Source organism: Engraulis encrasicolus, chromosome 18 (assembly GCF_034702125.1).
Source record: "Engraulis encrasicolus isolate BLACKSEA-1 chromosome 18, IST_EnEncr_1.0, whole genome shotgun sequence".
Lineage (NCBI taxonomy): Eukaryota > Metazoa > Chordata > Actinopteri > Clupeiformes > Engraulidae > Engraulis > Engraulis encrasicolus.
Window position 1 is genome coordinate 15,521,830 of NC_085874.1, and position 16,274 is coordinate 15,538,103.

At 45.0% G+C, this 16,274-nt stretch overlaps 1 protein-coding gene across 2 annotated transcripts in view; it reads left to right on the plus strand.

Moving 5' to 3' along the window:
- Positions 1 to 15,183, plus strand: part of nkain2 (sodium/potassium transporting ATPase interacting 2) — a 253,803-nt gene extending 238,620 nt beyond the window's left edge. Inside the window, exons 6-7 of one of the 2 annotated variants that reach the window (XM_063223094.1) lie at positions 7,761 to 7,842; positions 14,602 to 15,183. In XM_063223094.1, coding sequence (XP_063079164.1) covers positions 7,761 to 7,842; positions 14,602 to 14,611 — 92 coding nt within the window. In that variant the 3' untranslated portion in view covers positions 14,612 to 15,183. Of the gene's footprint in view, positions 1 to 7,760; positions 7,847 to 14,601 lie in introns of those variants that run through there. The other variant, XM_063223095.1, reaches the window with a different exon arrangement.
- The last annotated feature ends 1,091 nt before the right edge of the window (positions 15,184 to 16,274 follow it).

The following is a 16,274-nucleotide window of genomic DNA, read 5'->3' on the forward strand; positions in this document are numbered from 1 at the left end:
CATGGACCAGTTAATAGGCCTAACAATTCTAATTATTAGGCCCTATAGCATATTATATTATACTGTGTTGTATTATACTGTGTTGTATTATATTATATTATATTATATGATATGATATGATATGATATGATATGATATGATATGATATGATATGATATTATATTAGCCTACATTACATTATTAGGGCCTACAGCCTATTATATAATGCATTAAAGCTGCTATGATGGTTAAGAAAATTATGGCCAGTGAAAAGGCCCAATGGCTAGTGAGTCAGGAAAACCACTAGCCAAAATGGCTGGTAAGCGAAAAAGTTAGTGTCAAGCACTGGTGTGTGTGTTTGTGTACGTGTGTACGTGTGTGTGTGTGTGTGTGTGTGTGTGTGTGTGTGTGTGTGTGTGTGTGTGTGTGCATGTGTGTTTGTGTACGTGTGTGTACGTGTGTGTGTGTGTGTGTGTGTGTGTGTGTGTGTGTGTGTGTGTGTGTGTGTGTTAGAGAGATAGAGTTGTGAGGTAACACAAATATTATGTCTTAAAGGGGTATGCCACTATTTTGGGGCTTATTACAGTTAAAATCGTTGGGCAGGGTTTATAAAGGTGGTAAAGTGTCTTATTTTTCATGTTAAGCGTTGTCTTGCTTTAAGACAAGTTAAAAGAGGGAATATGTCGCTAAGCTAGTGAAAGTCAATGTATCCATGTAGCATGCTACAATGCTACACGGATACATTGACTTTCACTAGCTTAGCGACATATTCCCTCTTTTAACTTGTCTTAAAGCAAGACAACGCTTAACATGAAAAATAAGACACTTTACCACCTTTATAAACCCCAGCCAACGATTTTAACTGTAATAAGCCCCAAAATAGTGGCATACCCCTTTAAGAGCTTCTCGCCAAGTAAGCATTTTGTCAAAAAGCAGCGCAATCTGAAATTCTTTACTCATAATCTATTACTGAATAAATGTTATTTAAAGAGTATGTACGTAGCCAGGAGGCAGCAAGAAACCATCACCAAGTTAGAGGTATTTGCTCATTCAAAGATAAATATTTGAATGAGGCTTTTTTGAATTGCATGCAGCATGAATCAGCACTGCTGTGGGGTTCACTTAGCACTGTAGCCGGTGGAGAATTGATGCCATTCACGTGTACCAAATATTCAACATTCATCCATATGGACTCAGGGGGTAGAGGAGCCGTTTGGCAACCCAAAGGTTGCAGGTTCGTGCCCTGCTCTGCCTGAGCCCATTAGGCCTAAGAAAATTAAAAGTTTGGTTCCGGTTGGTTGTCAGATTTGGTCATGGGTCGGTCGGATTTTTTTTTTTTTCCCGATTTTTTTTTCTCAATTTTTTTTTTATGTCCGACACCCCCAACCCCCACATGCGCCAGATTTCGTCATAAACGTTGTTTGAACAATGCCAAGGACGATAGTGGAGTGAGGCCTACAGCTAAAGTTACAATTAAATATAATAAACATTAATGAGCCAATTATACTGACCGTCACCGAAATGAGGATATGATGCGTAATAGCCTACCGTTTCTGGCAAAACTTGTCCAGCTGTCAGTTGCCTGACACTGCTATTTTAACTCCTGTAGGCATATGTCCCGTTTACTTTTTTTGATTACTTTCCATCATCCGTTGTAGACCATATTTTCATTGGGATGAAGGTTCTGGCTTGCAAACATTCTATTTACTCACTTTTTGTTTTACGCGAGGATGTAGACACCTAGGCGATATGAATGTTTTAATGAAGGGTGATTGAGGGGCAACATCGTCATTGCCATTAAAGCATTATTGTAGGAAACTGTAGTAGTCCTAGGTCATCATCGAACAGTCGTATGCCTATTTGTGGCGACATCATCGTTCATTTCTTTTTCATTATTTGGAGGAGGTGCGGAGAGTGAGACAGTGACAGGCGCCCTGCTCCTGTGCAATGGTGGAGGGACAAGCAGAGAGAGAGAGAGCGAGAAAATAACGGGCGCAGGCCAACGGACTTCTTGGTTAACCAAGCCTTGTGGTAAATTGAAGAATGAAGGAAAACTTGGGCAAAGCATTTCCCTTCTCTCATATTAACTTATTTTACAAGGTATTGTTACAGTGCTACTTTAGTATTGCTATAACGAGTGATGCATCTCGTCGAACATGCAGCGCGACTGAATGGAAGCCCTTTTCTAACACGACGAGACAATATCAATACATTCAAAAATCGTGGATACTCATGTTGTCTGTGTGTTGCATTTCGAGGCGGGTGGTCAGGCTGTGTCAGTGTCGGGTGAGGTAAGGCTATTAAGCTATTATTTGACAGGCATTTTCGCCAGGTTCCCAAACTATCCTACATCGTAGGCTATTAGTCTGCAAGAACGCTATGAGGCAAGTTGTTTAAAACTTACGAGCTACAACGACTACCAATTAGCATGTTGTAGCATAATAATTAGCATATAACGTGACCGAGTAGGTGCGCAACTCTGCAGTGACATTTGGGGTTTTCTAATATCAAGCCGGCGGCCCTTATGGCGCGCGCGCGTGTGTGTTGCTCCTATGTGGATAGTCATGCGATGCAAATTCAGTAACTTGCAGGCAGGTAGAAAGTGAGAGATGGCGAGTTATAGGAATTAAGAAACGTGTTGTGTCTTGTCTATATGAAAAACCGTCCACACAACATCGATATTTTTTTGAGGATTCCAAAAACTCAAAAAAAAATGTTTGGGTCGCACAAAAAATGATAGGGTCGGTCGGCAACCGGAACCAAAACATTATTTTTTCTAGGCCTTGATGTGTCCTTGAGCAAAATGCTTGACCCCAAGTTGCTGCTGGTGGCAGGGCGGTACGCTGCGTGACAGCCACTGTCACCGGTGTGTGACTGTGATTGTGATTGTGAGGCATACAATGTAAAGCGCTTTGAGTGCTACCATTCATATACACTATTTACTGTACCGAAGGCCAATCCCATACAATATTTCCTTTTAGTGGTTAATTTCAAAAAGGGCTATGTTTTACATTGCATTATTGTGTAATAAGAACAGTTATGAAGTACATCAGATGGGGTGACCATAACATAATAGGTATAGCATTTGCCTGCAGAATATGGGCTTCTACTGGGCTTTTAAATATTATTCCCTTGTAAAGCAGCATCAACGCACCAACCCACAACAGTCTCCAGCCGGCCTGCAGCCCGGGGGGAAGGCATTTGAATTCATGGTGGGCCTGCGTGTGTACGCCTTTCTGCCGTTTATATTGATCTTATTTCACAGATGAGGAAGCAGCACCGCGATGGCCAGAGTCCTAATTATCATATGCACTCATGGCCAACCCTTTTACAGAGAGAGAGGGAGAGAGGGAGAGAGGGGGGGGGGGAAGAAACATAGGAGAAAGAAACAGACAGGAGAGAGAGAGACAGAGAGTGACAAAGTTAAATACAAAGAGAGTGAGTGAAAAACAGGAGAGAGAGAGAGAAAGAGAGGGGGGGGCACTGAGTGAGTGGGAGAGAAGGATACGAGAGAGAGTGGCAGAACGAGAAAGAGAGAGGGAGGGAGAGGAGGGGGAGATGAGAGAGGGGCAGAACGAGAAAGAGAGAGGGAGGGAGAGGAAGAAGAGAGAGAGAGTGAGAGAGAGAGAGAGAGAGTCCGACAGAGGCAGAGGGAGCCAGCAGACAGGACTGGACTGGCCTAACCCCCGTGGTTGCCAGATGCGCTCCTCCTAAGTCCTGCAGTAGATCTGCTTGGCTGGCTGCACCGTGCCTAAGCTGACCTCTGTGCCGGCCCTGATAAGATGGCAACGGGATGCCCAGTGGCCACCGAGGCAGAGGAATAAAAAATAGAGAGAGTGAGAGGAGAGAGAGAGATCTGTGGGGATTTAGGGACTTAAGGAGGATGGAGAGAAGGAGGGCAAACACCTCTCCCAAAATCTGTCATTAGAATGCTAATCACTTCCAATCTTACTGCATTTTCTCTTGATTATTTCTCTCTCCTGTCTCTCTCTCTCTCTCTCTCTCTCTCTCTCTCTCTCTCTCTCTCTCTCTCTCTCTCCTCTCTCTCTTCTTTCTCTCTATCTCTTCCTTTCCACATGTGCATGTGTCAATGCATGCTCTCTCTCTCTCTCTCTCTCTCTCTCTCTCCATCTCTCTCTCTCTCTCCCCCCCTCTCTCTCTCTCTCTCTCTCTCTCTCTCTCTCTCTCTCTCTCTCTCTCTCTCTCTCGCCATATCTCTAAAATTGCCTGTACTGTCTTTCTCCCAGTCCTTTAATATGTTTTATTGTGGTGCTGTGGTTGGAAACGAGAAAAAGCTGATCAGTCTAATTCCAAGGGCTTATCTCTCGCTGGCGTTTGTTTGTCTGAGAAAGCGACTCCCACTCCACTGACATCGGATCTTTATCGCTCTCGATCCGCTTTGCCGACTCGCCCGCTGCCTGCCTGTGGCCTGGTCCCAGGGCTGGACTGGCCATCTGGCAGAGCGGGCATGGGCCCCAATTTTCAGAAATGTAAAAAAAAATCATATATATACTATATATTGCTAAAAATATGGGCCCCAATTTTCAGAAATGTAAAAAAAAAAATATATATACTATATATTGCTAAAAATATGGGCCCCAATTTTCAGAAATGTAAAAAAAAATCATATATATACTATATATTGCTAAAAATATGGGCCCCAATTTTCAGAAATGTAAAAAAAAATCATATATATACTATATATTGCTAAAAATATGGGCCCCAATTTTCAGAAATGTAAAAAAAATCATATATATACTATATATTGCTAAAAATATGGGCCCCAATTTTCAGAAATGTAAAAAAAATCATATATATACTATATATTGCTAAAAATATGGGCCCCAATTTTCAGAAATGTAAAAAAAAATCATATATATACTATATATTTCTGAAAATATGGGCCCACGAGTCCGTGGGCCCACGAGTCCCACCGGTGAGTCAGTTTTGCGCATAAGAGGGGCCCCTTTAAGCCAAAAGTGCACGGACCCATTTTCTCCCCCAGTCCAGTCCAGCCCTGCCTGGTCCAGCCCCAGATACTGTATAGTGTAGTAGACCTGGAACCTGCTGAGGCACCAGAATAAAACCCTCCAGCCTCCGCGGTGCGGTCGCAAGCTAATCCCGTCCGGCTTGTGATTCCAGTCCCCATGCAACTAATCCAGCGTGGAGAAGGGGTGTTGGCGTGTGTAGTGTGTGTGTGTGTGTGTGCGTGTGTGTGTGTGTGTGTGTGTGTGTGTGTGTGTGTGTGTGTGTGTGTGTGTGTGTGTGTGTGTGTGTGTGTGTGTGTGGTGTGTGGTGTGTGTGTGTGTGTGTGTGTGTGTGTGTGTGTGTGTGTGTGTGTGTGTGTGTGTGTGTGGTGTGTGGTGTGTGGTGTCTAGTGTGTGGTGTCTAGTGTGTGTGTGTGTGTGTGTGTGTGTGTGTGTGTGTGTGTGTGTGTGTGGTGTGTGGTGTGTGTGTGTGTGTGTGTGTGTGTGTGTGTGTGTGTGTGTGTGTGTGTGTGTGTGTGTGAATGTGTGCGTGCGTGCGCGTGAGCGTGAGCGTGATTGTGTGTATTTGTATCTGTGTTTGTGAGTTGTGAGTCCAGTTCCCTCTATTTATATGCAGTATCTGGTCATCTTCCAGTCAGGATTGTAATAGTGATGCTCATTTGCTGCCTTCTCCACTAGCGGAGGGTGTATCATCATAGCATGCCACTCGGGACTCCTGAGTGTCCCATGCCCAAGCCAGGGCTGGATTATCCACACGGGCCAGTGGCACAGCGCCCAGGGGCACCGACCATTTAGGCTACAGCCATTTAGGGGGCGCCAAAAGACACAAACTTAAAAGATATTGTTCATGAAGGGGGCACCAAAAGACACAAACTTAAAAGATATTGTTCATTTAGGGGGCACCTGCGAGGTGTAGTGCCCAGGGCCACCGCAGCGTATTAATACGGTCCTGGCCCAAGACATCATGCATCTGGCTTGCTGGAGCCCACACTGCTATTGAAGCCCGATTGAAGGGCAGTCATGGGTGAGCGGTTAGGGCGTCAGACTTGCATCCCAGAGGTTGCCGGTTCGACTCACGACCCGCCAGGTTGGTGGGGGGAGTAATCAACCAGTGCTCTCCCCCATCCTCCTCCATGACTGAGGTACCCTGAGCATGGTACCGTCCCACCGCACTGCTCCCCATGGGGCGCCACTGAGGGCTGCCCCCTTGCACGGGTGAGGCATAAATGCAATTTTGTTGTGTGCAGTGTGCAGTGTTCACTTGTGTGCTGTGGAGTGCTGTGTCACAATGACAATGGGAGTTGGAGTTTCCCAATGGGCTTTCACTTTCACTTTTTTTCACTTTTCCATTCCTGATATCCTCTGGGGTAGAGTGGCTGAAAGCTGGCCGGACTACTGCCCAATTGCACTCTAGCAGTCTGGGTTTGCTTCTATTAACCCAGTTTAACCTAAGGTGCCCTCAGCTTTAACCCAACAGGGCAGACCATTAATTTAGAATTACTTCGTCATTCACGAATGGTCTGATTACTCTTCTCTGGGGAGGGTTTAGTCGCCTACCAGACGGCCTGCCAACAAGCGAACACATTTGGGGCGGTTGGTCAGAGCAGGTTTCAAACTAGAGCTGAGCTCACTCCTCCCACCCAGGCATTCCAGGGCATCGAGGACCAAAAATGAATTATGAAGTAATTAATGGGGTCTGGTAAAACTTGGCTGCCTCAGCCTATAAAAGCCTAAATATCTCAGCTGCCGAGCACATACCAAACATGAAATGAGTTGCATTTAGTGTGTATTCAGCTCCAACATACCCACATTTTGAACTTAAAAATCACAAATCTCATGAGCCTGAATGCTGCATCTATGTCATTCCAGGCACATTGGTCGATTCAACGTACAGCATCCAGCATCAATAGGTTAACAAGGTTGAGCCGTGACTCAAATTCTTCTGCTCACTTATGGTGCTGACTTTTGAATTGTAATGTGTGGATCATTGTATACAGTAGCACATACTATATGTGAGGATTTCCCACATCACTTACATCAAGCATATGAGTTGCTGCCCTCAGGCAGGAGGTTCAGGATGCCTTCATTTAAGACAGATAGGGCCCGCAGATCGTTCATACCCATCAGTATATCCATGTTAAACAAGGATACAACTGTAAGACTGAATTACACATTTGCACTTTGGCACTGAATAACACTTTAGTATTGTACTGTATTTAAGTTGTTGTTTTTTTTGTCCTATTGTCAACCTGTCTTTTGTCCTAGAGGGGGATGGGTGCTGGGTTTGTCTGTTGTGTTTTGTCTATTGTATGTCTTTGTTACTGTATCACATGCACAGAAAATGGCACAGAATGATTTTCCGAACTTTGTGTTTGTGTTAGAGATATGCAATTCATCAGAGATTTAAGTGATTTATTTGTGCTGCTGTATCATAAATTGCTAGAGGTAGATAAACGAGGTTGAAAGAGTCTCATGTGTTTCATCTTTAAACACAAGGACGGTGGACAATTCTTGAGTCCTGAATAAATCATGAATAAAAGAATAAACAATTATATTTTCTGAGCCTGATTTCAGTCGGTGCATCACTTTGCAAAAAACACAATTGTGAAAAATGCCTGTTGTGGATATACACTCAAGACGCAATGGAGAAGCGTGAAGTCATCTAATGTCTACACTTCTTCCTACCACCCACCTCCACCCCACCCTGCTTTCTCCATTCCTCTCCTCCACCTCCTCTGTCTCCTCCTCCCTTCCTCCTCCCTTCCTCTCCCTTGTGTTTCTTTTCCTCCACAGTTGACTTTATAGGCGGCTTCGACTCCTATGGTTATCAGGGGCCCCAGAAGACGTCGCATTTGCAGCTACAGCCCATGTACATGTGAGTGCAATGGTCGCCTCCTCTCCCGACACTACACTACACTAGGGCTGCACAATATATCGAAAATGTATCGTTATTGCGATATCATGACTTGCAATACACGTATCGCAAAAGTTGATTAAATTACGATACCTATTTTTTTAATTTTAATAAGTGAAAGTAATAAGTAATACGTGAAAAGATAAAAAAAGACATTTTAAGTTGATTCTGTATTACTGCACAATTAGACCAGCCGCGACGCGATTGAAGCGACAGAGAATCGCTTCGGTGCAGCAAGAGCGATACGAGCGATTGAAGCGACTAGTTGGTGGGTTGCTTTGTTGGTTGGAAGCGGAACGCAAGCATTCCAACATTCCCATTGGCTGTGGTTACTGACTTCTATACAGTCATTGGCTGTGGCGCCTTGTCGCCGAACCGCGTCATAGCTCATTAGCATAACATAGCCAAGAGTTCAACTTCAAACTGTCGCTCTCGGTGTGCAGATCGCCTCTAGTCTCCAGAATCGCTTTTGTCGCGCGACTCGCGCAAAGTCAATTACTTCCGTCGCTCGCCTTGCTCTTGTCGTGCTAGGTGTATTTGTGCGGTTAGCCATGTTTAAAACACTAAACACTGAAAATAGTGTTGGAAATAAAACATGTTTTATACATGATAAAGTGTAGAATGGCAAGTTGAGAGGGGAAACAGTCATGTTATCGTGTATCGCATATTTTTCTAATATTGTTCAGCCCTACACTACACCACTCTCATGCTGATTGCTCCTGTTGTCCACAGTCGAGTCAGTCAGGGTTTCACACAGACAGCCTTGCGAAGTACCATCATATCACACACACACACACACACACACACACACACACACACACACACACACACACACACACACACACACACACACACACACACACACACACACACACACACACACACACACACACACACACACACACACACACACACACACACACACTCAAGACAGATACAGTACACACACAAACACACCCACTTGTATTGTTGTGCTCCTCATGCAGACACAAATTGGATGTTGTGTGGAGTATCCAGCAAAGCCTTCAAAGAGAGAGCAGACAGATGAGAAGTGTAGACAGAGGGAAGAATCTCTTCCTATAGCGACAGGGAGAGTGCAGTGAGAGAGAGAAACAAAGAGTCACTGTGTGTGTGTCTGTGTTTGTGTGTGTGTGTATGTGTGTGTGTGTGTGTGTGTGTGTGTGTGTGTGTGTGTGTGTGTCTGTGTTTGTGTGTGTGTGTATGTGTCTAACGGACAGACAGACTCACAGACAGTGTGTATACTCTATGCGTGTGAGAGAGAGAGTGAAAGAGAAAGAGCGAGAGTGTGTGTGTGTGTGCGTGCGTGCGTGTGTGCGTGCGCTTGAAAGTGTGCATGTGTGTATGTTAGAAATCCCAATGAAATGATAAGACTGTCAATGCAAGGGGGATAATAACCAGGGTCAACACAGACAGAAAGCAAACCTCGCTCAGGTGAGACTAGCAGCTTTCGTAGGGGGATGAGGTCTAATGCTTCATCTGCCGCGCACACAGGGGTTAGGACCCTCCTCTTCCACTTCTTATATTCACTGATGTACAGACAAAGGTTTCACACTTCCGACTCTTGGTTGACAATAGAGTTATTAGTTTTTCCAATATGGTAGAACAAGACTAGTTGTAGTACCAATGCTAATGCCTATAAATCAATTAGCAATTGTTATAATAATAATTAATCAATATGCTTCTTAGATACTCCACTAAAACAAAACAAAAAACATTTAATCCATACAGCAGTGGCATCAGTTGTGGTTGCACCATCCTGACGCTTCAATAACAGACGCTTTTGATCAACGTGACTTACAAGGAGTACATTCAAGCAAGAATACTTAAACATCATTGACCCAATTATATCTCATGAGCAGTCAACGACACCACTCATTAACTTAACACATTAATCAAAGTCATTGTTAATTATGATTTTGTTTCACAAATCCTCTGTTCTTTGCCTGACCTCCTCCAACACTGAAGTCAGTGCATGAGGCTAACAGTGCTGTCTCTAATGGCAGCACGAGGCTGTCATTTTAGCAGTTATTGTACCATAAATGTATCCTGGACTTAACAATCCATAAGCTTCCACTCATTTATAATTTCCCTACACATTAACAGCTGAGCCTGATCTCTTTTGATATGACGCCATAGGCACAACGTTACATTTGATCTTCCCATAGGTCTCTCCCATAGACTTCCATTCATCAAAATGGCCTGTTTGACTGAGGTCCCGAACTTAGTAACCGTTGCTATGCTATGATTGGACAGTTACCGTTTTGAAGGTTTGGCCACGAGAAGGCAAATTGCCACTGTAGAAGGATTCTCTAGGGAACCATGGGATTCCTCTAACTTCTAGGTTCTTCAGAGAACCTCTGGGGGATCTTCGGGGAACCTTTGGGTACCTTCACGAACCAGTTGAGGGTTCTATGAGGAACCCTCCTATTTTTACAGTGTATGAGGGTAGGTTAAAATCAGGCTAGCATTAATGTGTTTCAGTGGGCTAGAAGTGCTGTGCCTACTCGAGACCCACCCTATATGTCCCTCTTCCTGAGCTTGTGTTGACAGCACTATCAAGGCTCCTCAGGTAAGGAGACCTCCTTAACTGAGGCTATCAGCTGTCTTTTCAACGACAGGAAACAGGAAGGCCTAGCTACGTAGCCAGGCCTGCACTGATAAATTTGGCACACAGGGCATTTCCTAGTGGGCTGACTCAGACAGTCCTCAGGGGCAGATGTTGTTGGCCCTCGACTTACTGTAGTAGGGGGACTCGCAAAAAACACCCCGGCCCTTTTCTGGTCCCAGACCAGTCCTGTACGTACAGTACGTAGCTAGCTAGATCATTAGCCGTTTTCCCGAGAGATGGCTGCCAAATGTGTCTGCCGTTAGGCCCGTTATCTTTGCCTTAAGTCACCTCCAGACTCGCAGTACCCTGCCAAGAGGTGACAAGCAGTAGCGGGCAACCGGATCATGTACAGTATACACAGGTCTGGCAGAGTACAAGTACTCCAGTCTGTGCCAATTACTAGGCATTGGAGAGGGGGCAGAATGGGCACACGGTGATGAGCAAGAACAGTGTGTGCCTTTCCACCACTACCACCAGGCAGCCCTGCTGCTGCCTACAGAATCACAGTGCACGCACGCACGCACGCACGCACAGAGAGAGAGAGAGAGAGAGAGAGAGAGAGAGAGAGAGAGAGAGAGAGAGAGAGACCACATGGTCTACAGAGACCTCACGGCACAGCTGAGGTGCCTGGGCATGGGAGTGATGTCGGAAAAGCGGGGAGGAGGGTGAAGGTGGAGGTGGTGGTGGGGTTGGGATCGTTGGAGGGCGCATGGCATTGTGAAGCGGTGCCAGGTTTTCTTGGGCAGAGGGTAGAAGAGGAGAGCGTGCCTGCCATATGGTCACATGAACACCCAATATCACCCTCGTCCCCCTCCTCAAGTAAACAAGGAAATAAATGGAACCGCAAATCTCGCTGGGTCATTCGCGGTGAACAACACCACAACTCCGGCGGTCACCATGAGCTAGGACAAGGTGAGGTAATGGCATAGAGAGAGAGAGAGACAGACAGAGAGAGAGATAGAGAGATAGAGAGAGAGAGAGAGAGAGAGAGAGAGAGAGAGAGAGACAGAGAGAGATAGAGAAAGAGAAAGAGAAAGAGAGAGAGAGAGAGAGAGAGAGAGAGAGAGAGAGAGAGAGAGAGAGAGAGAGAGGGAGAGAGGGAGAGAGGCATGCTGGGATAGAGCCGGTCGTTGCCAGACTTCAGACAGGGGGCAGACTCGTAGGACACCGTGTCCCCTCTGATCTGGGCACAGGCTGGCATACTGGCTGCCCAAAAGCTGCCCGCTGCCTTCGCCCACTCCAACCTCATGGCACGGAGTACTGTACGCTCCAACAATACTGCCCTACAATATCAGAACGCAGTATCTTGAAAATGGTCGAAAATGGGTTTAGACCGGAAATTGGCTTTAAAATACCTTCTTTTTCTTGTGTTAAAATGTTTTGGCCCAACTTGGTCCCGTTTCGGAAAAAAACGCAAAAAACTGATTATACTGCGCTTTTTGGTTTTAGGAGGTTACGTCTTACTAGCCAAGAACGCAGTATAATGCGAATTATACTGCGCTTCTCCATTGACACCGTGGTTTTGGTGTAGACAGTAATACCACAGCAGAGCGCAGTATAATGATTTTTCAGCTAAAAAGTAATGAGAATGTTGTTTTTTTGCTTTTTTCTTGTGTGCATACATTTTCAACATAAAAAAGTATTGTATGGAAGTATCATCACCACTTTACCTCCAACACAGTCGCATGGACAGAAAGGAAACTTTAAAGCCTTTTTTCTCAGTTTGACATTTTGAATTATACTGCGTTCTGAAATTGTAGGGCAGAATACAAGAGGAGGGGTACCGGCCACTCAGGGCCGGTTCTAGTCAGTTTGATGCCCTTGACAAGCACCTTTCCTTTTGTGTGTTTAGAAATTGGCCTGTGTGAACATTGCATCAGAGATATTCTAGACAGAGATACGTCATTTTGGTTCTTTTCCGGTATCCACCTATACTGACTTGCTATGAATAATCATTGTCAATGTAATTGGGGCAGCCATGGCTCCGTGGTTAGAGTGCTGGCCTTGCTGGATCAGAGGGTTGCAGGTTCAAGTCCCACCCTTACCAGCACCTTCGTCCATGGCTGAAGAGCCCTTGAGCAAGGCACCTAACCCCACATTGCTCCAGGGACGGATACCCTGTACCTAAATAACTGCAGTCCCTTTGGATATGAAAGTGTCAGTGAAGTGTAGTGTTGAGTTTTATTTCACTTGACATTCTAATTCTGAAGGATTTTCAGGCGTTACTATGGCGCCCCCAAAAGACATTTGGTGTCTTGCCTGCCTTGTCTGCCCATGCCTATCGCCAACACCACTCATTAAAGCCTTTTAGAGACATAGAGGAAAGAAAGGAGAGGAGTGTACGGGTCAGCTCAATGGATGTGAAGTTCATGGTGTCTGTAAATGTTGTTGAAAGAGACGTTTAACGCTTTCACAATGAAGAGCGAGCCCTTTTGGCTCTGTGCACTGTATCATGATAGAAGAAGCTCACCATACAGGCTGACCACTGTTCCTATGCCAAGACAAGACTGAAGGCCACCTGTGGAAGATAATTTGAGAATACAAGAGAAAGAGTTTGAGAAAATGCAAGGCTACTTGGACGTAACTTAAAACATTTTCCTGATGTATTCACCAAATTGCCCTAATGGCATTTGATGAATAGGCCTAGTATTGCATTCATTCACAAGCGCAAACACAAAGTAGGCTATGAGGCTTAGAAGAATCAAAAGGGGCTACAGTACCAGACAGTCTTCCAGACAGTTTTCAGAGGGGGCAGGTTGGAGACAAGAGGCCAGACTAGTGTGCAGACAGCAAATGGATTGAAGCACACGCGCGACTGGAGCTCATGTAATTTCCAAATTAAAGGGAGTGGATTATTCTACTGGTGAAGTGAAGTGAACGGCAGCACTTCCATTACAGAAAACACACACATGATTTCTCTCTCTCCCTTTCTCTCTCTCTCTCTCTCTCTCTCTCTCTCTCTCTCTCTCTCTCTCTCTCACTCTTTCTCTCCTCTCTTTTATTCGCTTATAGTCAGGGCTTGTCTGCGAAATAGAGATGCAAACTTGTGGTGTTGAAAACTGTACAATGAACTGCATTACAGTGACGAGATCAACCCAAGGAACAAACATGCTACATATACATACATAAAAACTTTAAATACATAATCTCTACATATGCCTGACACACAGTGTCCTTCAGGGTACTGTAGTCACTGACAGGGCTGCTGACAGCTTTGGCTGGGCCCAGGACAAAGCCATCAGAAAGGGCCCCCCACTCAATACATTCAGTGTAATAGAGACCCAATTCTGGGCCCCATTTCTCCCTGGGCCCGGGACAATTGACCCCTTTGACCCCCCAGTCAGCTTCCCTGGTCACTGATAGTAAGCCAGAGGGGGTGTGGGGGAAGGGAAAGGGAAGGGGGTATATTCGAGCGAGATGAGAGCTGGCTTCAACTCGGCGAGGATTAAATCTCGCCGTCACTCTAGACATGTTATCGCTCGCACTATTATTAGATTGAAGGTCAGGTTTTTAGCGGATTGGACCTTTTTTTGGCAGAACGAACCAGTGAAACGGAATGAAAGTGATGCCCACCTCACTCCAAGAGCACAAAGGTGATGGGGTCTTTTCTGGTGTAGGCTACCGCATCAAGTCAGTCATTAAGGGGGACCCTCGTTCTAGCCTCTCCGCTAATACTAGTTAGTTATTATGGTAACACTTTACTTGACGCTGGTGTCATAAGCATGTCATTACAGTGTCATAATAGACATAAACACAACTTTGCCATAACCGAATGTCACTTAAGGCCAACAGTCATAAAATGTTTATGACGTGGACAATGTTTATGACACATGCATAACAGTATTATGACACTATTATGACACGTTGCATGATGCTTATGACACCGGCATCAAGTAAAGTGTTACAGTTATTATTTCGTTGTTTTGTAATGATGCTGTTTCATGTCATATGTATTCATGTATGCATAAGTATCGGATGTAGGCCTATTGTCTTAACCGTAAAGGTTATATGTCTAAATGTCATGCTTGGATGGTGTTTTGAGGTTCAACTTTCTGACATTCTTGTTTGTTTTCTGTGTGATCTGTTCACAGGTCGAAATAACAAGGAGACGCTGCCTTACGAACCAATCACATAAGATGAAGGAACTGCTGTCGCAACACATTTCTTGTCATGTTTCTTAAATGTCTTAATGCTAATAGTGTCTTACAAACGTATCTGAGGGAAGGCCAGGCAACGACACTTTAACCTGAAAGACCCAAACACATGAAAGGATGACCAAGCAAATGACTCTGGATTTATTTTATTTTATTATTATTATTATTAATATTATTATTATTACATCCTCCTGGCCTTTAATCTCTTCACAGCCCTGTTTTTTTTTTTATTTAATCAATGTGATCCCTTCTTCTGCTATGGAGCTATGGAGTATGATTATCTGCAGGACCAACAGCACCTCCCTGAGGACAAGACTAGAATTGCATCAGGGCCCTTCGCTTGCCCACAACTTGGGGGTTTTCCCCCTGGCTTCATCCTTTGCTCTAACAGTGGCAGAGAAAGTGGATCGCGATCAAGGATGGATATGTTTCCTTCAGATGTTACCTGGAACAGGGGTGGGGAGGACCAGAGGAAGGGTGGAGGAGTCGGATTAAGGAAGGTGGGAGTGAAGCAGTTGTGTTCTGAGTGTGTGTGTCTGTGTGTGTGTGTGTGTGTGTGTGTGTGTGTGTGTGTGTGTGTGTGTGTGTGTGTGTGTGCCTGCTTGCTTGCTTGCTTGTATGTGAGAGTATGTGCATGCCTGTACTGTGTGTGTGTGTGTGTGTATGCGTGCGTGCGTGTGTGTGTGTGTGTGTGTGTGTGTGTGTGTGTGTGTGTGTGTGTGTGTGTGTGCCTGTTTGCTTGTATATGAGAGTATGCACATGCCTGTACTGTGTGTGTGTGTGTGTGTGTGTGTGTGTGTGTGTGTGTGTGTGTGTGTGTGTGTGTGTGTGTGTGTGTGTGTGTGTGTGTGCGCGCCTGCTTGCTTGTATGTGAGAGTATGTGCATGCCTGTACTGTGTGTGTGTGTGTGTGTGTGTGTGTGTGTGTGTATGCGTGTGTGTGTGTGTGTGTGTGTGTGTGTGCGTGTGTGTGTGTGTGTGTGTGTGTGTGTGTGTGTATGCGTGCGTGCGTGTGTGTGTGTGCGTGCGTGCATGCGTGCCTGGGAACTACTCAATAAAAAGGGAACCTTTGGATTTGTTCCATCATGTATGGACAGAACTGTGTCTACAGAGTGTGGAGTGTGCTATCTGTGAGTAGAAAGAATTCACTTTAACGAATGTTCAATAATCGACCCGTAAGGCTTTTAGTCATGCTATGGTGGTTCAAAAACAGTGAATGAAAGACAAGACAAGACAAAATCGCAAAAAAGGAGGAAATGCAATGATGGACATGGATGCTATGGTGGATGGACATATCCGAGCCACTGAGCCACAACATGGGGTCACTGTATGGGGGGGGGACTCAACTCTTTTTCCAGACCATGTTCCAGCCAGAGCCGCCTCTGTTACAGCGCTCTACCATGGATGTATTTTATCTTGAAAGTGCCAAGACTAACTGATTTAAAAAAACAAAAACAAAAAAAACAACATGGACCTTGGGACGGCGCCATGAAGATACATATGGTGTGGGGTTCTCAACAGCAGTCAAAACATGTAGTAGTAACCATTGATAACTTCCCAGATTTTGTTTGTTTGTCCCTTGACAAAAAAAAACTGTTCAAAGTCGCTTAT